The sequence below is a fragment of the Pararge aegeria genome, chromosome 4, assembly GCF_905163445.1.
Source record: "Pararge aegeria chromosome 4, ilParAegt1.1, whole genome shotgun sequence".
NCBI lineage: Eukaryota > Metazoa > Arthropoda > Insecta > Lepidoptera > Nymphalidae > Pararge > Pararge aegeria.
In genome coordinates, this window is record NC_053183.1 from 632,357 (window position 1) to 657,809 (window position 25,453).

At 41.9% G+C, this 25,453-nt stretch overlaps 1 protein-coding gene across 1 annotated transcript in view; it reads left to right on the forward strand.

The window, feature by feature from the left end:
* Positions 1-134: 134 nt before the first annotated feature.
* The window catches only part of LOC120623270, a 33,440-nt gene continuing 8,121 nt past the window's right edge, over positions 135-25,453 (forward strand). Inside the window, exons 1-21 of the mRNA XM_039889191.1 lie at positions 135-495; positions 823-3,647; positions 4,128-4,489; positions 4,563-4,613; positions 6,964-7,095; positions 7,839-8,009; positions 8,539-8,632; positions 10,205-10,258; positions 11,519-11,618; positions 12,964-13,117; positions 13,973-14,097; positions 14,694-14,778; positions 15,125-15,214; positions 15,429-15,518; positions 15,998-16,167; positions 17,117-17,222; positions 17,696-17,958; positions 18,205-18,356; positions 18,686-18,839; positions 19,139-19,222; positions 20,739-20,999. Coding sequence (XP_039745125.1) covers positions 421-495; positions 823-3,647; positions 4,128-4,489; positions 4,563-4,613; positions 6,964-7,095; positions 7,839-8,009; positions 8,539-8,632; positions 10,205-10,258; positions 11,519-11,618; positions 12,964-13,117; positions 13,973-14,097; positions 14,694-14,778; positions 15,125-15,214; positions 15,429-15,518; positions 15,998-16,167; positions 17,117-17,222; positions 17,696-17,958; positions 18,205-18,356; positions 18,686-18,839; positions 19,139-19,222; positions 20,739-20,999 — 5,598 coding nt within the window. The 5' untranslated portion in view covers positions 135-420. The remainder of the gene's footprint in view (positions 496-822; positions 3,648-4,127; positions 4,490-4,562; positions 4,614-6,963; positions 7,096-7,838; positions 8,010-8,538; positions 8,633-10,204; positions 10,259-11,518; positions 11,619-12,963; positions 13,118-13,972; positions 14,098-14,693; positions 14,779-15,124; positions 15,215-15,428; positions 15,519-15,997; positions 16,168-17,116; positions 17,223-17,695; positions 17,959-18,204; positions 18,357-18,685; positions 18,840-19,138; positions 19,223-20,738; positions 21,000-25,453) is intronic.

Here is a 25,453-nt window from a genome sequence, read left to right on the forward strand (position 1 = left end):
CTCTTAACGGAAACTTAAACATAATATAATTTAGGATAAATGCCATCCTAAGTCGGCTCACCTAGTCTGGCAGTCGTAAATCCATTTTTTTTTTAAATTTTATAATGTCAAAAAACTATTTAGCATGGCTACACTGCCAACAGGGCACCTTCGATCGATGTGTTGCTGTCAACAAATTTTTACGAAATAATACATAGAAAATACAGTTGATAAATTATAATTTTCGCGAAAACTTTCTTATCTCCCAGTAACAGTTCAGACAGTTTAAAGTGGCTCATATGATGTTGTGCAACATATTAGTGTAAGAGTGAAAGTGTTTTAAGTTGATTTCGTTGTATGATAGTGACGAAGCTGTTAGTCTCAATCTAGCATATGCAAGGGGTTCTTTTACGAATGTTACGTAAGTGGCGATAAGGCGGCATGTCGTGGATGAAGCGGCCGCAGGCAGGCGCGGTGCCTCCTCAGGCCGAAGCCCAGCCTTACACCACGGCGCAGGTGAGCTCAGGTTATGTCGACACAGACGTAAACAATGACGTGGTCTAATAATTACCTATCTGAATGTTTGATAATATTTAAGACAGTATTCAAAAGTAAGTGGCTGCTTCAGCCGCTATTATTTCAACCATGTCTTCAGGCCAAACTATTTTTATTGTAGATACATGTTCTTACATATTATATAAAAATACAATGTTACCAGTGTCTGGATCTTAAATTAGAAAGTAATTAAATTATATTTCTTCATGCAATGCTCAGCATTATGTTACATATCCAACAGAATCACTTTGTTTCCAAATGGTGTAGCAGTGCTTTATTTTATTTCAGCCATATGGAAATCAACAGAGTGTTTACCCAAACTATCAAGGGGCGCCAGCTGCTGCTCAGCCACAGCAGATGTGGCAAGTGCAGCAACAGCAACAACAGCCCCAATATAACCAACAGTATGGCCAGGTGTATCAACCACAACCTTTCGTCAATAACACTAATCAGTTGTTTCAGCAACAACAGTACAATCAAAACTATGCAATCCAGAATGTACCAGGCTATCAGCAGAACTACTACCACAACCAACCACCTCAGCAACCTAATTTCACCCAAAGTGAGAGCTCGGACAACTGGGAAGACAACTGGGGCTGGGGCTGGGATGAAGCAGCTAAACAACAGAAGGCAGCCAATCACGGTGCTCAACAACCTTTGCCAACACAACCACTCAACAATGCTAATGTTATAGAAGAAAGTTTTGCCTCCACTCAGAATTGGAATTGGTCTATGGAAGATAAAAACGAAAACGAACCGAAACATTTGTCGGTACAAAACTTTCAGAAAAATCAAGATACCAATTTAGATGCAGTCAATGCTGCTAATGCTGCTAATCATAACATAGCTCCTTGTGAACCTAGTTCACAACTCAGCGCTAGGGATATCCAAGCACAGGATAATTTAAATGAAGTAAAAAATTTAAGTGATAAAGAAATTGTGAAGGAACACTTACCCAACTTAGCACTGGGGAAGCGTTTTCATATCGAAAACTTAACACCCCAATGGTCTATAGAGTCTCAAATGTCACAGGATTCAAGTGACGGGCCACTCACACAATCTGAAGGCACATATAGGAGTGAAAATCAATCTCGCAATTCAAGTAAAGGCAGTCCAGGCCCAAACACTGATACGTCTAACTTTAATTATTCACTGTCCGGTTTTAACGATATGAGTGTCACAAATACTGAGATTTCTAAACATACAGATGACTCAACAACATCTAACTTAGAAAATAATAATAAAAGTGCAAGTTTTGATGAATTAGCAAACTCAGTACAAGAAATGAACATTGCTAATCATGAAAATCCTACCTCCCATATTAACAATCCTATCCACAATAGTGAAAATGGAAGGGAACTTAATCAACCAATAATGCAACCTTTGCCTCCTGTGTCTCTTGTTACATCTACAATGGCAAATCAGTTTATTCCACAACAACCTCCTATGCTAGGCCATCCGCCCGTGTCGCTCATTCCTCAAACCTCATCAATTACAGCAATAAATTCTGTGACCCACCAATCACCCCCTGCCCAGATATTACCCCCGGCTAACTTACCTCCACCTCCTTCAATTCCCTCAACAATTATGCCTGCATCTTCATCAGCCTTGTCACACCCTCCTCCCACAAACTTTCCATCTTCCAGTCAAAATCCTTTTAAAAGTGCTTCACCCTTTTCTCATAAGAATATTTCTAAATTACCACCCACCAATCCCCAACCGCAGTCATTCCCACCTCAAGTACCAAGCTCTAACCTAGCTTCGCCAGCTGTTGTCTCTCAAATCCTCCAGCAAGACAGACTATCAACCAGCTTTGGTGCTAATTTGGAAACCACACCAGATAATTCAGAGAGACCTGATCAACCTCAAATGACTAATTATAGATCATTACTTATCTCCCAGCAAGTTCCCGATAATTTGGAAATAGCACCGCAGAACGATAGAAATGAGTACTTACAGACTGCCCATTTGTCTACTGGCGATTATGGAGAGAATACGGATTTCAGTCGCAGCATTCCTCCGCCGGGTCTGAGGAGAATGGGAGTAGGACAACAGGAAATCGAATACAATCAAAGTTTAAATATATCGGGTGATGAACCTCCTCCTGGGTTAGCGAGGATGGTCCCCGGACAGCAAACTGAAATCGACAACTCTTACAATCAAGTTGGCGATGACGATTATATGGATCGTCAGATCGATGGACAGCCGATGGATAACAGCGGTCGACCGTACAGGCAAGCCGACGGTCAACAGACCCCAGGCTATACGCAATCTTCTTCAAATCGGGGAAGTGACAGAAGACCGGTTGGTTTGGACAGAATGGTTCCCGGAGAACCGAGCAATGAGGAGTATCCTCAGTACCAGACTTCTAATTTTACTGCGGCAAACGAGCACAGAGTAGTGACTGGTGTAGACCACGACTATCCCAGCGTGTCAGATGCAGGTCCATCCGATATTCGCGAACAAAACGTCGACGGTTCGGACTACACAGAACCACCTCGAAATCCTTCACGGAGCGTGATCGGCGTTAGGGAAGCCAGCAACGCTACTTCCCCAGACTTCAGTCTCTCCGTCGACGATCAACAACGAGAAATTACTATGGAAGGTGAAAATTTGCAGGACCTGAGTTCGGTTTCGACGGCGCGAGAACCTCCGTACGACGGGTCGACTTCGAATATTGCGGAAGCGACCAAAGAGCGAAACCACGACATCGCTGACACTGCAGAGTATCCGGTGACCAATTCGCGGAGACAATCTCTAAATTGCGTCACTTCTGGCGAAGACTCCGGGAGAGAACGAGCTTTCAAAGCTTCTCCGAGGAAGGATAGGGATAAGAATAAGTCAACCAAAGATCGCGATCGGGAGAGGGACAGGGACAGGGACAAGGACAGAGGCCGATACTCCCGCGGCGATAGGAAGTACGATCGCGAGTCGGAGAGGCGGCCCGGCCGGGACGAGCGGCGCTCGGAAGCGGCTCGGCGGGACCCCGACTGGGAGCGCGGCCGCCGGCGCCGCGACAGCCCCGAGGCGCGGCGCCCCCGGCGCGGCGCTCGCAGCCACCGCGACGAAACCGAGGACACCGACTATTGCAGCGACCGGGAGAGGAAGCGCAGGTGAGCCGATACATTGTTCAACTTTCGGAGAGTGTTGTAGAAAAATAGTTAATCACCCGACAATTTTTAGGATTTTTGAAAAATCTTAGCACACACTAACAACTATCTATCAAAAATCTACATAATCAGAGTATGAATAAAGGAAAAACCCAAAAAATGTATTCTAACTAACTAAAGATATATCATGCAAAAGTGAATTTGCCATCTTTGACGCGAAAACATAGCATCGGCTATACGTGTATTTTCATATAATTTAGGTGATGTTGTTCTGACCATCTCTGAAAGCATACACGGGTCATACATGGGTGGGTTTGAAAGATCTAGAGCGCAATTATTCTAAAACGGCTGAACGGTCTAGTTTTTTCGTTTGTACTTCTTCCACACACTTTTTCCGTTTATAGCTGTGCTACAGAAGGAGAGATAATAAGCGAACCTAATATATGAATATATGTATTGTATATGCAAACAAATCAATTTCAGACAGCACAGAGAGGGTTCATACACATCGTCGAGACCGCCGCGTGGTGACGATAAAGGTCACCACTATGATGACCGCGGCGAACGGGGCGAGCGCGGCGAACGAGGCGAGCGCAGCAAGCGTGGTGAACGTAGCGAGCGCGGCGAACGAAGGCGACACAACACTATGGAAAGCGACCGTCCGTATGACGATGAACGAAGCCGCCGCAGCGAGAGACCGGCGAACGTGTCGCGGCGAGACCTCGAAGCGGAGCGGCTCCGAGAGAAGGATCCCTTCGAGCACAGATACCGGGACATCGACACGAAGAAGTACGCCTCGCTGAGACGCAAGAAGGAATATAAAGATGAGGATGAACGAAGAAAAGGTATGTGCTAATCTGCTTACACACATGAAATAAAAGACGGGTGCTAGAGGCTAAATAATGTTTTATGTTGCAGTTGTAACGTTCAGTGGCGATGCCAAGTCTGATAAGAGTAGTAAGGGTGAAGGTACCTCTACGCACTTATACTGTGTGCCATGCGGTGTGCGCACGCGCAGACGGGCCTCGGCCCATTGCACTGCCTAATCTGCATTTACTTTCTTAAATCTCATATTACATAGCTTCATAATCAGTTTTACACCTGTGCTTACAAACATTAATAGCCTCGCCGAGCATCCGAATGCTGTGTATTTCAGTGTTTAATGTAGGGAGTATATAAATGTTTACTGGGAACAATCATATTAAAATCCTCCAAAACTGAGGATTTATGTATGATATGTATGATTTGCCTGCTATGTCTATCCTATCTGCCTGTATGCCTTTCACAATACTATTTCATTGCATTGGCTCAGACGATAAATGATTGTTTACCGACATAAAAGATAAAAACCCTTCTGATAGTACATTTTTCTAATTCAAACTCATCAACCCGTCATCGTATCGTACGTTGGCGCTGTAGTTTTGTTGCTTATTCCTGTTTTCACTAACGACGAACAATGCCTAAGTAAGTGCCGCCTAATCAAAGATTCATAAACGTTTACCTTTCACCAATCGATTTTCGCATAACTTAAATTGTCTATGGTTCTTGCCATAAGATGTGTATTATCTCCTAAACTTTACGTTGTGCCGAATCGGTGTCGTAACTTTAGATTGCGTGTAACGTCGTTAGTCATCACATAAGAGTCCGTGAAACGTTTTTGTTCTCTAGGAATCACCTAAATCACTAGTCATCCGATTAAGGCTATTCCTAGGTTTAGTGAAAACAGGCATAATGGTAGTAGCGTGATGTGGAACAGCTCAAAGTAATCCGTAAGTAATCAGCTCCTCATGAATTTGAGTGCCTAATGCGAAAAAGGATTCTTCATATCCAACTAGTAGCTTCCAGATGTAATTATTTTGGTTGAATACACAGGCAAACTGTAGCCTAAATATTGATATAAAAAATTGTATAAATAATATGAAAAATAGGTAACATTTTTAATCTTCTATATATATAAAAGAGAAAGTGTGTGAGTATGTTCCGTATAGGCTCCGAAACGGCTGGACCGATTTCAATGAAACTTTCAAGGAATCTCCGGATTGACCTGGCGAGTAATCCTGTAAAGTTTGGTGACGATCGGAGCACTCCTATTTTTGAACTGTGAAACTGTCAAATACAGCTTTTATTTACTATGATGATATTCTATTGTTGGGTGTATATGGGTGTAGATAATGATCTTCACCCGCTCGGAAAGAGAATAGAAGAGAATGAATACGTAGAGAAATAAATGATTTAATATATTATGACACTTAAATTAAAAAATTAATGATGTAAGTTTATTGTTTAAATAAAATAAAGCAAAATCTAGCCCGGCGAAGCGGACTGGGTACGCTAGTATTTAATATTTTAACAGTGAAAACAGGCACACATGCATGCAACATTGCCTTGAAATTCAGAAATCACTAAAGTAAGAAGAAACAACGTAATGTACAAACAAAAATGCAAGAATATTTCATCGACATCAGACTTTTTTTTGTGTAAGATGATCATTAATAACATCTTTTTATTATATTTTGCGTTTGCATGCTGCTTTTAATTATTAGCTTTATTTTATATTATTAAGAAAAAAAGCGGTTCGTATAAAATGAAAACCGAAATAGTACTTCACAGGCTTTACAGGTACATTATATACTGTCTCTGAGACTTTTTGTAAAACCGAAAACCTTATAGTTTTTGAGTAAACCACTGCCATAGTTTTTACTAAAAGAACAGATACAGCCCTAACATCTAATGAAAAATTTAAATCATGTGACTCCTGTCACTATATTAGGTACGCGACGTGTAGGTACTATGCGCGGGTCGGTGTTTTATCTTCGATAGGGCTGTCATAAGTAAACTCTTGAATATTTTGAATTAGTTTGTATGGAAAAGTAAATATGCTTCTTTTGATTTAATATTTTTACAGGTGATTCCTTGTGAAATATACACTACTACTACTGGAATGCAGTTTAAAATGGAAAACACATTCACGCAAATTAAATTGACCTTTGGTCTTGCAGAAATTAAATTAAAGATTAAATTAATTTTCAACGTTCATTCTAGAAACTGTGGGCGTTAGTTTATCAGTTTGGGACCAACGTCGATATTATGTAACAGCTGCCGTTGCAGCAGTGATGTGCGCAATGCGAGCGAAGCATTCGGACAATAGACATGATGACTTATTTCGAAAAACTGCCCTATTATGTTCTGAAGTATCAGGTTCTTTATATAGACGTGACGTCATTCGGCGTTCGAACCTAGCTTAATACTTGCTATACGAGGTTCATAGTAAGAAGGATGCGGGAGTTACGGCATGATTACATGCGAGTTGTATTGCCAGGGGAGGTGTACTCGTCGGGCTCGCGCGCGGGCTCCCGCGAGGCCACGGCCACCGACGAGGAGGCGGACGAGCCCCGCCGGCGCGCGCGCCGCGACCAGCGCCGCCGGCAGCGGTACCACCAGTACTACGAAGGTGAGCTGTCAGGGACTGATGCCCTTTTTCACTAACGAACAAGGCAATGTCTGAAAAAGTAACGCCTTCATTTTTTTTTCTCTATGTATGCTTAGATATCTAAGAAGATTCCAAAGTCAAAGTCAAATATTTCTTTATTCAAATAGGCACATATATGGCACTTTTGATGCGTACATTTCATGTTAAATATAACATAGAAGTGAATTGATGGCGAAAACTAAATTCGTCAACTTAAAACTAAAGCTTCGAGGGTTCCAAACGCGCCCTGGTCTAAGATGAAGCCAACATCAAACTTAGCCGGTTGTTTCTTTTGTTATCACCATCTCACATTGTCACTTAAAACTATTAATTCCTAAGCGTACATCAACCGTTCACCAATAGTTGCCACCTCTGAGTTGGTGAAACGTATTTTATTTATGTTTCAGTTTTCCTATAAAAGTACTTAATTCGACAACCTTGTATGAACGTGTGCGTGAATTATTGTTCTAATATTATCTAGGTCTGTACATTTTTTTTTTGTTTCCGTCACAGTAAGCCGTGACCTCATTCAACCGTCCAAAACACAGCTGATGTCACGGCAGTCATTGGGAATATTTGTATGACAACTTTGTACAGTTACTTCTCTGATTACTTATTCTTGAAAAAAGTTTTTAATTATCATGAATAGTGTGATACCTCCTTGACAAATAGTCCAGTACAGGGTGAGGAACAGTGAATGCTGTGTCTAAAGCGTGTCGGCGCAGGGTACGAGGCGGGCGGCGCGGGCGCGGCGAGCTGGGACGAGGCGTTGGAGGCGCAGCGGCGCCAGTACGAGTACTACGAGCGGCTGCGGCGCAGCGACCCCGCCGCCTACATGCGCATTTACAAGCAGCTCCTCGCGCCGGGCCTGTACGGCTCCGGCTTGTACGCGGACGGTGAGCTAAACAACGCAGGCACTAGCCGAGCACTACGAGCGGCTGACATAACCACGGCGGTTGTACTTCCCCAGACGAGCTCTGCAATGACAAACTACTGTTACTAAAATTCTTATCCACAACTCTCTACTAAAAGCGAAAGTAGCCAAGTGGGTAACGCTTCGGCTTTCCTCTCTTGGAGACTGAGTTCGAGCCCAGGCTAGTCCAGTTAATTTTAATTCAAGCAATTTAAATATCACTTGCTTTAAACGGTGAAGAAATACATCGTCAAGAAACCTGCACGCCTGAGACTACTCCATAATGTTCTCAACGGCATGTGAAGTCTACCAATCCGCACTTGGCCGGCGTGGTAGACTACGGTTTAAATCCTTTTCATTCTGGGAGGAGATCGGTGCCCTGTAGTAAGCCGATGACTTTTTACTAATTTCTTGCTCGTTTCCTGTTATCTTATTAGCTCAGCTTAGACGAGAGTTGAACTAAATATGACTAAATATTGTAGATAGGACTCAAATAGTACTTGTTGTGGCAGGCTACGGCCAGCTGGGCTACGAGGCGCGCGCGGAGGAGCGCGGCAGTGTGCACTCCGGCCGCTCCAGCACCAACGGCCTCAAACCCGCGGACACGTACGTACACACGCACCCACGCACGTTCGCGCACGCACATCCCGAGAACGTCGCACGTCGCCACGACACACATTGTCCTAAATCCATTTCGACTCATTAAATACTTATTAATCAAGACACATGCTTCTATGTAAATCAAAATAACTTTAATGCACTCGAAAATAGCATAAAATAACTTGTATTGGCTTAAGCCACCTTGGTTCTTGCAAAGGCATTCCAAACATGCAGCTTGCATTTATATAAAGCAATCTTGCAGCTTGCAATGAAGATACATACATACTTTCAGCTAAAAATCATCATGAGTTTGAAATCTCATTACAAGTCTACAGGTATTGTAATATAAACACAAATAAATAAAAACTATCCACACAAATAATATTGAATGAATGAATGAATACACTTTTATTGTACACCAAAGAAACAAAAAGTAGTTACAAAGATATAATCAAGAGAGATTGTAATCAAGAGAGTACAATTTGGTGGCCTTATCGCTACATAGCGATTTCTTCCAGGCAACCAATGGCGTAAAAGGAAAAAACATAGAAAAGAGGTAGGTGGTGCAATAAATAAGATTTAAAAATTATACAAATATCAATTGTTTTCACAATACATATTTTTCTTTCTATTCAGTTTGTATATATTTATTTTGTAAGTTATTTTTTGTTTTAATTATGAAAAATCATTATCAGCACCATGGGATAACAGTTTTTATATCCATTTTAAGGTTTGCAGATTTTAAATTTGTTATTTGTATCCTGGTAAAACAGTATTTTTCATTCAAAACTATAATTTTGATTATTGACATCTTATTACGAGAAATTGTTTGGATACAAAAACTTTTTAAAATTGTATTGCGTTCATTATCGTAACATAAAAACCCCTCACATCGAGCACGCTGCACGAAAGACTTACATACATATTTCCTAACCGTATTTAAATGTAATACATTTGGTGTACCTTTATGATTTTTTATATAATACTAGCGTACCCAGCCCGCTTCGCCGGGCTAGATTTTGCTTTATTTTAATTAAACAATAAACTTACATCACTATATTTTAATTTAAGTCTCATAATATATGAAATCTTTTATTTCTCTCCGTATTCATTCTCTTCTATTTTCTTCTCAATCGGGTGAAGATCATTATCTACACCCATGTACACCCAACAATAGAATATCATCATAGTAAATAAAATCTGTATTTGACAGATTGACAGTTCAAAAATAGGAGTGATCCGATCGTCACCAAACTTTACAGGATTACTCGCCAGGTCAATCCGGAGATTCCCTGAAAGTTTCATTGAAATCGGTCCAGCCGTTTCGGAGCCTATACGGAACATACCCACACACTTTCTCTTTTATATATATATAAAGATTATATACAAGTAAACTCACTCTCGCATTTATGATATTAGTAAGGGTAACGCATCCAACGCACGTTGCTTCTATGAGTTTTCTTGATGCATACACATGCTCGGCGAGCATGCGCGCGAGTTACGGTAATGAACGCAGTCGTGTTCACGCTTATCGCACGGAGCACATGGTGCGCGTGGTGACAGTGTGGGTTGGTGTAGGTACTACGGGCGCGCGCGCGACGCGGCCTCCATGCGCACTGACTTCTCCGACAGGTACGTGCACACGCGCACACGAGCCTTACACACATACGTACATACAGAGCGGATTTGGATAGAACCAGACGTTACTTTGAGGAATACAATGATGTACAACATTAAGTTTACTGTGCGGTACAGCTTATAATGCTTGTTCAATCTTTATGCTCCTCACCAAAAGATCAAAGTTAAAGTCAAAAATGTCACTGGATGGATGGCACTTTTTATGCGTAAAATTAAAAAGACGTGTACATGGTAGTTATGACGGCGATAACCATATTCGCAAAGTTAAAACTCAAGCTTTCCAACGTGCCATGGTTTCCAAGTAGCAGACCACAGAAATTTAGCAAGGTGTTTTTTTTTTGATATCACATCTCTCATTGTCCTTTAAAATTATTGAAAGAGCAACTTCTTTACAATGCTTCGTATTAAAATCAACCTCTCCTGAGGAATCTCTGGTGTCAAAGCGAAACATGCGTAGTAAGTACACTGCACTGCAGTGTACTGCTGAAGATCTGGTTGGTGTAGAATATAAATATTGAAGAAATTATAAATTACATCGTATAGATTCTCCTGCTTTTCGCGGAGTACAACAAATAAGCTTGATATTCATGGCATTGTTAATACCTTGAATATTAAGAACGTAATAGATATCAGTGGTGGCTAGAAGATAGTAAAGAGCGTACTGTTAAGAAAGTAAGAATGACCTTGTACTCAAGTCCAAGTGTTATAACCCTCTACAGACCGTCTTTCCTAGTGATCTTTTTCCTTAACGCAGCTTTGATTGGAATTAGATTTGCGTTCCCCATTATTTTAAATGAAAAAAGAAACGTTTTTCGTAAATCTGTTTACGGATTAAAGGCTAAAAATATTGAATTCCATTATAATGTTGCGCGCTGCACTGCCGGTTCATATTACACAATTTTTTAACTCAACCTTGACTTGGCTTTGACCGAAGTAGAATGTCCAGTTTTATAATAGTTTATTGCAAGTTAGCCATTTGGAAATTGGTTACTGTGTACTTATATAGGTAACGGGCATTGTAAAATCGTTAGAAGTTCATCACACATATATTTATTATAACCCATCGGTTTAACACACAGTTGTAGAATATTAACTGCATGGACCCATTCATAAGTTTAAAATGTCTCTCGTTTGCTTTTTAGTGTTTACCAATGATTTTGTAGTGAAAGCCGGATGTTTCTGTTGAAATCTCTGGCATAATAAAAGGATATTGGTTTGGTTCCGTGCGTTGAACGTGTGGTGTGTGTGTGGCAGGGAACTGACGACGGACATGTCGCTCAACTTACACTTGGAGGAGTCCACGGTGCGCTCCGAGCGCATGACGCCCTTCAAGTATTCCACCGCGCACATCAAGGTAAGTGACACTTTTAAATCTCTATATAAGATCCCATAGTAAATTAGTATATGAGCCGTAGACCGCCATCGAACCTAGGCAGTGCTACCTTGACAACCTATTTATTTATTCACTTTACTGCCCAACCAAAAAAAAAAAACAGTTTACAAAAGGCGGAATGATTGCTAAAGTATTTTCTACGAGCCAACCTACCAAAATTAAATTAAAATTAAAATTCATAAATTTTTTATTCATGTAGAACTATCACAGACACTTATAAATCGTTCATACATGTATTATTACCCTTTTTGGAAGGTGATGGTGATAACTACAATTACAAGTTTAAAACTAAATCTAGGAGACCGCACAACAAACTTAGCTGGAGTTTTTTTGTTATCACAATCTTAAAGTCCAATTAAAATTTAGCTATGAAGTAAGAGCAATTCAGGCTTTTTATCATTGTTGAAATCCTTAATATTATAATTGTAGTTTGAATTATTAAAATTTATTTTCTATTTTTTACTTTGGTTTTTTACATAAAACGTCAGGTTTTTTAAACTATTATTTATTTTCTACTTTATAGTTTGGTTTACTTTGTAAAGCATTTTTTTTAAAACTGTTATTGGATTTAATCTACTGTCAAATCAGTGATCAGCATCAATGTTATTATTTTTTAAATTATTAATGTGTACAGCTGTATTGATAGATAAATCTCGATTTTAGAAGCCATTCAAAGATTTTGACGTTATCAATATATGCTAAGGTGAGTGCCCGATAAGTAAGCCGCCCACTAGCTCTCTCTTTTACTCTCATGCTAAGGATGCGGGTAGAAATTGTAGAACCCTGGCGAATGTAGTCAGGATAATCGGATATTTTAATCGAATTATTGCATTGATATCGGCCTTCGACAAGTGTACTGAATTTCAATGGATTCTGGCTGTTCGAAGTGGGTCAAAATTGCGCAGTGGGCCCTGCTCTCTGAGTCCGAGGCCGTGGGTGCAATTCCCGCAACTGAAAAATGTTCGTGCGATGAACATGAATGCTTTTCAGTGTCTGGGTGTTTATATGTATATTACAAGTATTTTTTATGTTATTCATAAAAATATTTATCAGTCATCTCAGTACCCATCACACAAGCTACGCTCACTTCGGGGCTAGATGGCGATGTGTGTACTATCGTAGTATGTTTATTGATTTATTTGAAGTTATAATATAAAGCGTGTAAAAGTAGTCACGCTGCGGGAATAAACGTTATCCGTCCCACTTGTGGCCCGATGCCATGCATTTTAAAACGGCAAGGTCAGTGGGTACGGTCAGTGGGTACTGGGGTGGCGAGGCATCAGAAAGGCTGACGTGGCGTGCGCAGGGCGTGCTGGGCGCGCGCGCGCTGGTGCTGGTGCGCGCGGGCGGGGCGGCGGACGGGCGCGCCGCCCCGCTGGCCGCGCTGCCGCTGGCGCAGCTGCTGCGCCACGACGCGCACGCGGCCGAGCTGGCGGCCTACCCCGGCCCGCTGGTCAAGGGTGAGCACCGCACTCTCACACGCACACACACGCAAAGCGCTTTTATTTTTACAACATATTAATTACAAAATTATTATTTACTAGCTGTTGCCTGCGATTTCGTCTGCGTTTGATTTTGTTTTTTGATGTGCCATTCAATTTAGTTGTAGCTCTAAAAAAGTTGAAGTATTCAGTATCGCTAAGCCTTAAATGTGGGGTTTACTGCTGTTAGCTGAGTTCTGTCCGCTATCTCCAACCACAGTTTGGGCAAAACTAAACCCATATAACCTCTATAGTACAAAAATAATTATTTAAATCGGTTATATTTTTTGTCGGAGTTGTAGTGTAAAATCGTCAAACACTTTCACCCCCTCTCCTAAAGGAACCGAGCTTAATGTTGGAATAAAAAGTATCCTATATTACTTGTAACACTTCCAAGAATATGTGTAAAAAGTTTCATGAGGATCGGTTAAGTAGTTTTTGCGTGAAAGCGTAACAAACAAACTTACATTGACATGTAAAATATTAGTAGGAATTTACACAATATATTATACAAAAATACGAGAACAAATAAACGCGACCGTTTTAACCATACCATCACGGCATTCAATCCCCATTACAAAATTCAGTCAAATTGGTTCTGTAGTTTTTACGTGAAAGAGTAACAACCATGCGTTCTTAAAAACTCACGCATTTATAATATTAATGGGACTATCTTTTTATCTTGTTTGCTGTTTTTAAAAATTATGTACCTATTTTGTTTTTACCACTTACTTTTACGTCAATGTGTAGTCTTTAATGAGATTGTTATTATATGTATTAAGTAGCTTCGATGCGTCTCGCAATGTTCGCTGGTACAGTGTGCGATTGTCGCAGGCGTGACGCACAAGAAGAGCGTGGTGGAGTACTGCGAGCGGCGCGCGCGCCTCGCGCCGGAAGCGGACGCGGCCGGACACGCGCTGCTGTGGGGCCTGCTCGCTCTGCTACTGCGCCAGAACGGGGTGAGCGCCCAGCCCAGCTGACACACGCACCTCCCTACCCTACTGACACTGTAACACATAACTTCGTGCCCCGCTACACACTAAGCAACATCCATTTTCCACCTTTCTCAATTCAAATTCATTTGCTTAAAACATTACGAAATATTTTACATGTTTAGTCGCAGTCTACGACATGCAAGTCTTAAAGTATCTAGGTATATTAATTTGTTTTTACAAGTTAAATAAATTGAAAATAATATAATTTTAATCATAACCATATTTTTATAATCTTGGCACGCTAAGGTTGCCTTTAAAATATCACTTTCCTTTTATTTTTCCTATTGTATTGTTTTGCAATAAAGTTATTCTATTCTATAACTCACGCACACGCTCACACGGTCGCTGAACGACTGGATCTATTCAGTTGATCACTGGGCGAGTTCATACAGGCAACTACGTATTTATTAAGTGACGCTCATTATTAATTTTAGTTTCCTGTGTTTTTAGCTTATTTATCGCATAAGGTTAAGCCTGTAATGATAAATGAAATAAATAGATAATACAAGTTAATGACGTCATGACAAATCCAATATGGTGGTTGTGTTTTACCATTTCAGGTGGTGGTAGGATCGGACATCGCAGAGTTGCTGATGAAAAACACTAAGGAATTCGAATACAAGATCTCGTCTTCTAGAAACACTGGTAGACCTTTTTTTTAATTTATAGCATACTACTAACAGTTTCATCATCTGTCTATATGTATTTTTTTCACTTTTACCGTCTTCTTGGAAAACGCTTACATTTGAAACTACAAACTTACAAGTTTGTCCACCGAAAAGGTTCGGAGGAATCGAAGGACAGACATGCAAAAATGCAAAATAATCCAAAAGATCGACTTTTCTATTATGCTATAAGCGTACGTTCCGAACTTGAAAATGATATCAAAAACCTAAGCTTCATTCATTTAAAAAGCGGGAGGTTTTTCATATAATTTTTGTTCTGACACGCGTTTTTGCGTTTGTCTATTTTGAGATGTGTACTTGTGTAGAGAGCTGCGGGTCGCCGCGCCCGGCGGAGGCGGAGGAGGCCGCGCGAGAGAGCGTCTCTCCCGCGCTGCACGCACTCAACGAGCCCGCACGTTAGTATTACATTACATTAAAAATACAAATAAACTTTCTCGATATATAGATTCATGTTTAAGATTATCGAAAAATAACGTATGCATACTTATGTACACGCGTTAGAAGTTATACTTCTTTGGCGTAACAAAATAAATCATAATGATACTCATAAATATATATATATAAATATATTATATTAGTGCTCATAATGATCTGGATGACTTCGTACAGTGCCAGAGGAAGAAGCGCCTCTGGACGAGCAGGGGGCGCTGGACCGCTTCCGCGAGTACCTCATCTACGGCGACCGCCAGGAGGCTCTGGGTGAGTGCAACTAACAGCATCGAGGGACATCACCATAACGCCAAGAGGTCGATGGCTCCATCCGAAGCTGAGAAAGCCTAGTGAAGTCTAGAGTTACCAGCTACACTTCTAACTTTTCCGAGTTTTGTACGTTAAATATTACTCGCTTAGCGGTAAAGAAAATCTTGAGGATACCTGCATGTCTGAGAGTTGTCCATAATGTTTTGGAAAGGGGGTGAAGTCTGCCTATCCGCACTTGGATAGCGCGGTTTAATGAATAATTGTTAAGTGAAGTGAATGGTTCATTGTAAAGTCAACATCTCCTAAGGATGCTCCGGTTTCGCAGCGAAACGTGCGTAGAGGGTACATTGCCGAGGATTGGAGAAATTATAAATTACACCATACAGATTCTCCTGCTTTTCGCGGAGTACAGCAAATGAAGCTTAATTAATAAGGTAGGTTGGTAGACATCCTCATTTAGTTGAACCCCGTGTGCGCAGAGTGGGCCATGCGGCGCGGCCTGTGGGCGCACGCGCTGCAGCTGGCGGCGCCGGGCCCGCGGCGCGTGCGCGCGGCCGTGAGCGCGCGCTTCGTGGCCTCGCTGCGCGCGCAGGACCCGCTGCACTCGCTGTACGCCGCGCTGGCGCTGCGCGCGCCGCCCGCCGCCGCCGTGAGTCCTCGCTAAAAAAACCCCCGTAAACTAACGCAGCGGTTTGCTCAAAAATTATTAGGTTTTCGGTTGCAAAGATGTCTCAGAGACAGTACCTAATAACCCTTCTATGGTGGAAGGTGACTCGTGCCTCGTTGTGGGCCGGTAATTGATTGATATGATTCTTACTTCGTTATTTATTAATATTATAAATACTAAAGTAACACTTCTGCGATCTATCTGTTACATTTAAATCAAAATTAGTCCAGAGATGGACTCGACCTTGAGAAAGGCCATAACTTACCTTTTTTTTTTGGCAAAAGGCATGAAGAGTTTGATATAATGATAAAAGTTTGTATGGGAGTTTAGCATTATCCAGATGTATATGAACGAAGACGCAAGAAACAACTACTATATAATCAACGCAAAAGTGATTTTTTTGTGTATTTTATTATTTATTGGTTAGATTCGGTTCATCCACTCAACTGATTTTAACGAAATAAGCTACAGGAATAGCTTGCATCCTGGAGATGGGTTTAGGTCAATTTTTGTTCTGGGAAAGCGCCATGAGGCATGAGGGGTCATCGTATATTGTTAATAAACTTTGTCATAGTCGTAAAAATGTAATAGGCCCGTTTTGACATTTGTCATCGCGACTAAACTAGTTATGGAACCATAAGACTCGGGACTCGATACTCACGATAAATCAATTCAAGTTTGTATCAGTACTTGATTGACTGGCTGTTGATTATACATCCACTTTTCAACATGTTGGAACAGAGTTTTTAGTACATTTGTGGCTACGGAAACACACCCAGAATTATTTTTGACCCGGGAAAATAAATGGTTCCTGCAGAATTTCCTGGACAGAGTCTCGGATAAGTGAGGCCAGAAATCTCAATGTAAAGGTGTAGAAATAGCCACAACTGTCGACACATAGTGCGAACTGTTGAACTGTGCGCGGTTGCAGTGCGCGGCCGACGAGCGCTGGGGCGACTGGCGCCCGCACGCCGCCATCGTGCTGGCCAACCCGTCCGCGCGCCCCGAGCAGGACCGCCGCACGCTCACACAGCTCGGTAAGCATTCTCCTGCCGAGGCGATGCTCCTAAACTATTTCAGCTTCACAAAGGACGATTAGACCGATTCCTTTAAAGCGTGCGCTATCTAAGTTGGTCGATTGAAAGAGGTCACGAGTAGCTGCGCGATTGCTTATTAATACCATAGAAACCGTCAGCTAGATGAATGTAGATTTTGATAGGGGGCCGGTGATAACTTTTGCTCAGACATTCCCTGAAATTTGAGCATTATTTTGATATTTCCCATGAAAGCTTTGAAATACAGAATCAAACTGAAGAGATTAAACTACGCAATAAACTTTGACCTCGTAATCCCAGGAAAGATTCTTTAATTTCTATATTTGTTATTAAAAGTTCTGCCTAGGTACTACTTAGTTTCAATTTCCGCGCGTTATATGAGAAAAGTAAGCCTAGTTCGTCCATCAATGCCAGTCGTGGCATTGTCGGGCCGAGCCGCTAACCGTGTGCCGCAGGGGACGCGCTGTGGGCGCGCGGGCAGGCGGGCGCGGCGCAGTTCTGCTACGTGTCGGCCGGCGTGCCCTTCGCCGCGCACCCGCTGGCGCCGCTGCAGCGCGCCCCGCCCCGCCGCGCCGCGCCGCCGCGCCTCGCGCTGCTGCTGGCCGACTCGCGCGCCGCCGGCCTGGCGCGCCTGGCCACCAACCAGGCCATCTTCGCCACCGAGGTGTACGAGTACGCGCTGTCGCTCGCGCAGGACTACGTGCTGGACGAGCTCACGGTCAGCCCCTATATCACAGTAGAGATACGAGCACATCGCTGAATTACCTAACGAGACGTAGTATATCACTCCCCAGTCGGTATCTACATTGCGATCAGTCTTAAAAAATGATTTATTCTATCATAAGATATTTGGTACAATCTTATTATTACGCTCCATTATCCGGCTCGAAGGACCATTTTATTCGGACTCGCATCTGTTACCACCCAACACTGCACATCATACCGTGACACGGTTGCCCGACAGGTGTACAAGCTGGTGCTGGGCACGCGGCTGGCGGACTGCGGCGCGTGCGAGCGCGCGCTGGGCTACGCGGAGCTGGCCGCGCGCGCCGTGGCGCGCAACCCCGGCTACTACTCCGCGGCGTTCGTCCGCGCCGTCGCCGCCCTGGCCGACAGGTACCCGTGCGGGACGATAATACCGATCCAAACTTGTGATATCAAAATACACAACGACATCCACTGTGTAAAATCAAATGTGGCAACGTATTATATTACATTGGCAACACCAAAAATTTTGTAACCCTAGAAAATATTTAAACGATTACTGTCGTAAAGGTGTTTGCGTACAAATTTATCACATTAATGCGATTTTAAGAGTTATTTTATTTATTAAGATATTTTAGTTGGTTTGTGTTGTTGTTGAACTATAACGTCTAGTGAAATCAGTCGCTTGATAGCCTACAGTAGTGGGTAGAAAATATTTGATTGATATTCTAAAATTGCAGGCTGAAATACTACGACCCCGCGCTGCAGGACGACGGCGCGGAAGACGGCGCGCTGCCGGACGGCGCGCCGGCGGAGGCGGACGGCAGCGACGACGCGTCGCCGCGGCACCAGCAGTGGCTGCGCGACGTGCACGCGCTGGCGCAGCGGATGTCGGTACGCACCCGCGTCGCTGCGCGTAGGCTCATCAGTCCATCACGAGAGCGCGTACTTCAGAGTTGACGCAGCGGCAGAGATGGCCTGCTCAATGGCACTTTAGCTCGCTAATTATCCTTATCATTCAGTAGGGTTTTTGTCTCCATATAACCATAATACTATTTTAAAGCTAGCAATATGTTTACTTCATCGCAAATCTCAGTATTTTAACTAAAACAGGCATCAATAAATAAATTCAAATTAATGGAATTTCTTGGTGAAAAGACAACATCTTCAAACTTATTTTTATTTTTTCCCAGACCGAAGCTTCGCAGCAGAACACGCCGCAACACGTGGCAGAGCCAGTCGCCGCCGGTAACGAGCAGTACGGCTGGGCTGATCAGGTGGGTAATTTGTTGTTGTTGTGGTTTCATATGGAAGCAGTTTATCGATATGAAACAACTGGACTGGTATATTTTGCGTACTTTCATAGTATAATGTCCTTGGGAATTTCGTTATATAACCTTTTACAAAAAAGAGCTGTACAATCAATATATGAGCGTAAATCACACGAATCCCCACCTAATAAATAAACTAAAGTATTTGTTAGACAAAAAAATTGCCTTTATAAAAAAAGATATAAAGAATCTACTTACTAGAAACTGTCATAAACTAGAGACGACTCATACCGTCGTACGACGCATATCGTCTTTGAAATTTATAAGAATCATTTATGAGGTTGAGTATAATATGTTTTTATAACATGATGCTCTAGGTAACTTTGGACCTACTAATTCATATGTTTAAACAATGTGTTGAATCACATTAATTACACATGTACTATAGGTTACTATACAATTGATGAATTTCTAATTGAAACGTTGCTAGGAAGCACACAGCACCGCTTTCATCTCTCGCTAGACTGAACTATTATTCTGAAAACGATTTAAAAGCAGCAACCGCTGAGTTTCTCGACGACCTTTTCCTTCCGAACCAGTGGTAGAATCACTGCCAACAGTCAGACTTGACTAAGGGTTTCCTGAAATAAATGAATTTTGGAATGGATTTATGAAACTGCCATAGTTTCATAAACTCATACCCAAATACCATAACGGAGTGCCAAATACTTCTATGCAAACTTTTTCAGCTACGCGTCTTAAAAAGGGATTGTATCACTCGCAAAATACGTAGTCTAATTCGAAGTTGCAACATGGCCGCGCTGGATCAGTTGGCGTACAAAATGCAATACGACTCGTGTTCAAATTGGATTACTCTAGCGAACATTGTAGTTTTCAGCCCGATGTTTTTATGATTTGGGGTTTTACCACTATCACTTAAGGCAATGCAATTTTAAAATTACTGTTCTACATGGCAAACCTTGGCGACTCTTAAGGAAGGATTATAATTCTGAAACGAGAGCCACAACAATGTTTTAGTGGTTTTCAATATTTCCTAGACTCTTAAATTTTAGCAACCCAATTTATCTGTAGAGCTAATTTGACTCATCAAGATCTCTTAAAAGCGGTTCTTGTCGTGTCAAATTGATGAATAATATCAACTTATATTTCGAAAACACTATGATTATGGTCAAGACGCGAATACACGAATTACACTGATTTATCGGGAATTTCGGCTGGCTGTTAGGAATTAACAGCACTCAAGTGTTGTTGATGTCGAATTCTGGCGTCTTTGTGAAAGAACTTGTTAAGTTATAACAATAATAATAACCAGCCGTTTTCCAAACTTTATTGTCATAAGAAAAAATACCTAATTTATAAATCAGGTACATATATCCAACAACCCAAAAACCTTTCGGCTTGTCTGATATTTTAATACCGCCCCTGCAGTATTGTTAAATAATACTGCTTTGAGCGAGGGTACCAAGTGAATTCTTCGTTTGATATGAAGTTACCTCCCCAGGGCCCACAGCAGCAGCAGCCGATGTCCCAGCAGTACGCGGAGCCGGCCGCGGACGCGCCGGACTACTCGCAGTACCAGCAGCACTACCAGCCGCCCGATGCCGCGCAGCAGCACTACCAGCCGCCCGACGCCGCGCAACAGCACTACCAGCCGCAGGACGCCGCGCAGTACCAGCCCGACCAGCATTACGGCTACGACGAGCCGCCGCAGCACTACGGGGACCCCTACTGGCAGCCCGACAGCCCCTACGGGTACCATGAGGTACGTGCGCCCACTGGCCCGCGCCATAGACCACAATTAATAAGAAAATTTCAATAAGCAATTGTGTATACAAATACTCTATCGCGAATGCGAGGGGCACGATGCGGTGACGGTATTTCAAACTGGTCTGATCGCTTTTACTTTAAATGATATCATTTGAATAGAGGCCAAATTTAATGGTTACATCAAATTGATTTAAGGTCAAAACATACTTATAACACTGCGCACGACTCGATACTTCGGGACGCGTGAAAGTTAAATCAATTATTGGTATATTCTATGACCTATATGAGCTTGTATAAAATACGCATATTGTTACGTTGAATGTTTGCAGTGTGATATTAGTATGCTTCCGTCTTAAATTGCTAAAAAATTCATGTTCCCAGTAATTGTTTCATATACAATTTTTCGCAATTTACTATTTTTATCAAAAGTCATATTTTTTTCAAAAATTTCAAATCCTTGAAAATTTTTCGCGAAATGACCCAAAACATTCGAAATAATGCAAACGTCCGCGTTGAGATCCGTAGCGGTAAGAACTTGTGTGTATGAAGAGTGCTAACGCGTGTTGTGGGGGCAGCCCGCGCCGCCCCCGCGCGCCGCCCCGCCCAGCCTGCGCCGGCGCCGCGCCGCGCCGCCCGTCGGCCCCGCCCCCGCCGGCCCCGCCCCCGACCCGCCCGCGCCGCAGGTCCTCGCCCCGAGACCCCTCCCGGCGCCGCGCGAGCCGCGCCCGGCCCAGCCGGCCCCGCTCTCGATGCGACCCCTGATGACAGACTTGGAGATCCAGAACTCTGCGTTCTATCGACAAAACAACCGAGGAAACAATCCCTTTCTAGACAATTACTCTACAACTGAAAGTGACCCGTCGATGCAGCGCATTCAATACACGGACATCCGGAATTATGCTAACCTGACTACCCATCAACTAAACTACATCAATTTCCATAGTTCTGCGGACCGCGACTCGCTCCGTAGCTGCGACACCGATTCTTTCCGCTCGAACCCGTACAAAACCATGGTTCCGCGTAGACGTTGTTCTTCTCGCTACGGAACTATGATAGGAGATACCGTTGAATCATGGGCCAGGACCGCCGCGCAGCAGCGCTCGAACAAGCCCTTGGTTTTCGGGGGTACGTACCCCATCGATGAGCCGACCAATTTACCGAGCGAGCCATCGGCTCCACTCTCAAAACCTAGAGAAAATTTACCGATCGAACAGTCGACACAAAACATAAACCCTATTGCCGACAGATCAGAACACACTCTAGCAACGTCGAAAGAATCGGTACACAGTCCTAAACGTATACCCAATATTGCCAAACGCAGCGTCGCTTCGTCTACTGAATTAACAATCGATCCAGAAGCCCACAGACGGAAATTGAGGGAAACTATAGAAGAGAGTGTCGAAAAGTTTGAAGCAATGTTAGCCTTGAAAGGAGGTTTCAAAAGGGAAAAGAGTGTTCTCACGTTCCCTATTGACGAGCCATTGGACTGGGCTGACGACGACGTGCTGCCTAAAGAAGACGACGCGAGATATTTTGTCACCTCAAATAAGACCTTTGATGTCGACGAACCTGTTACCATTTAACTTTTTTTAACTCCCAGTCTAAGTACTGTGCCCTGATTCTCATTAAATGATTGCGCATTGTGAATGTTTTTGTGTCGGTAAATCTGGCACCTCCTCATACTCAGACTATAAATGTTGACGTCACAAATAGTGTGCTACCAAAAGAAGATAATAAAGAATCAGGGTCCGTGACTGTTAGCAACGGATATGTTATACCAAACCAAATGTATGTGTCACGGTAGGGACGAATTTGTAAAACGTATTGGATCAGCACAAGATTGAGGATTGTATCGTCAGAAATGCTTACCGACATCCGTTGTGGTGGTGACGGGTGTCGGTAATGTGTATCTTGGCATACAGAACACTGGGAATTTCACTAGAATCAAGACATGATCCGACGTGTGTCAGTGTGTTGGCGTGGGGTGGCGTGACATGAATTGTTCTTCAGTGTACACACTACACTTCTCTTTGATCGAGATGTTTAGACCTTAAGTCTAAGCTAAAGATCTGCTGCTTTAAGGTTTGCCTTTTCAATGTCTAGCAATTTGTTTTAGTGTCTATGAAATCGAGGGCTTGACTAAGACACGTTTTCATAAACCGACATTGAATTAGGAAACGATTTAAGTGCTTAAATCCGATCTTTAGAACCTGTCGGTTAATTCAGATGAGCTTTAAGACAAACTGTATGAACGATTAGCTACAATATTTAGTTATGAAGAAGAATCCTAAACACAATTGAACATGGAGTACTGTTGCCACGAAATCATACCGGCGAAGACCGATATCAGTGCTAATTTAATCGCGTGTAAATTCAATTACCACCAATGTTGGTCTCCGCCGCTCAAGATATGATAACCTGCCGCACTATTTGCGTAGCCGCGCTGTTTGCGTAGTTGACGCTTGCAAATGATCGCACTGAAGCGATGGTGGTAGGATTTTTGCAACCTTTTAAGCTGCCTGCCACCGTATAATGCGGTAGCCATAGTTATGTTTAGCTTATAAAAAATTTTAACGCGTTACAGCTTGTTTAATGTTTATATACAAATATTTTATGGTTTTAAAAGAAAAAATATGTTATGAATGGGGTATGCTATAGAAGTTTTGATGTGAAACATCTATTGGGCGCTTTCGCAGTAAAATCGACTCGTCCTGCGTCACGGAAAATGGCGCAACGTTCTTTCTTGCGTTTCTCGCTCTTCGTTAACGGAAATGCGATCATCATATGTAATAGAAAGGAAACCTCTATAAGTGTAATTGCCGTATGATGATGAGCTATAAAGACTTAAATGCTTTTGGGATTGAACATACGCTATTTATTCAAACATTATCTCAAAATCAAGAAAATCACATACATTTTATCATACCTTTAATGAAATAATGACACAGTTGCATGGAAGTTTTCTGACCCGCATCTTAATTTATGATTAAATAATACTTACTTAACATTTTTACCTGTTGAATTTCTTACCGGCTTTCGTTTGATGAGTCGGTGGTAAAGTAACCATAGACAGGGAATCTTGACGTTTCAAACAAGCCTGACGACGAGGGGATTGAATTGTCTCATGCATCAACTTTAAATTCTCATATCTTTTTTATAAATAAATATCAAAACTTGTGGAATAAGACTCCAACCGCAATCCTCCGGCTTTCGAGACCGGAGTGCCTTGCCCAATAACTATCAACTAGAGAATAAGTCCATCAAATGTATGTAGCATTTCTAGGTTTTTGGGTCTTAGCTGAAAATCTGCGGCATGCATGTACCTGAAATGCATGGCAAATGCTGAACCATACACCCTTTCTGTCTAGAATTACACACATATTATTCTGTTATATATATATATAGTGTTTGTAACACTTAACATGAATAAATGTATCTTCTTTCTTTTTTTCAATACGCTCACTGTTAAATTATCCGTCATCATCAACCGGTTGACATCAAATGCTGGACATAGAGAGTTCCAAAATCCGGTCCTGGACCCCCTTTTTCTAGCGGCTCCCAGGGACTCATTTGATGACGTTTCCTCACCTCGTTGGTGATCGCCCAACGATGCGTTTGCCATGCGATGCTACCATTCCAACAACTTGCTTTTCCAACAACGGTTCTCCGAGCCATATGCCCCGATACATAGATACCCAACAGTGCCATAATTCCTGATAATATGTAAATTTTAAATATTCTTATCGATTGCAGCGACATCTATTTGCTACATTAAAGTTACAATTGACTGTCAAATTAAGATACCATTAATGAACAATTTGCTATAAACATCCCTATTCATGATGTATTTTATTGATTCAAGTGTGATTATGTTAGGGATATATATACAAAATATGTTAGTGTTTTAGTAAATTTAGTCAAGATATTTCCTGCACTAGGTATATCGCGGTTTTCGATTATTAAATTACTGATGCGAGAAAGACCGAAATCGATGTGTAACTATTGATCCGCTATGTAGCGTTTATTAACAAAGCATTAATGTCCATAGCAGCATTTATAGTTTTTGTCTTTATGTAATATTATTTAAATTCCTAATTAATTTTGTAACGTCGCTTTTACTAAAAAGCAGTTCACTGACTAAACTTTTTTGTAATTTTAATAATAGCGTGTATTTACTACGAATCTCACTTCGTTATCAACCCTGTGATATTGTATTCGATCTGAAATTTGATGACTGTATTCTAAATTGTTTTACTGAGTTTATTTAAGTTATTCCTTCTTAATATTTATTGATTACACATTTTTTTTAATTAGTTAATTAATAGCTGTTGTCTGTGGTATATACATTTTAAGTATTTATTGTTTGCGCCCACTAATTTTGTAATGTGTTGTGTTGGCATTATATTAATTTATAAAAAACTGTTGTTTAATTTCTACAGTTTAATAAAG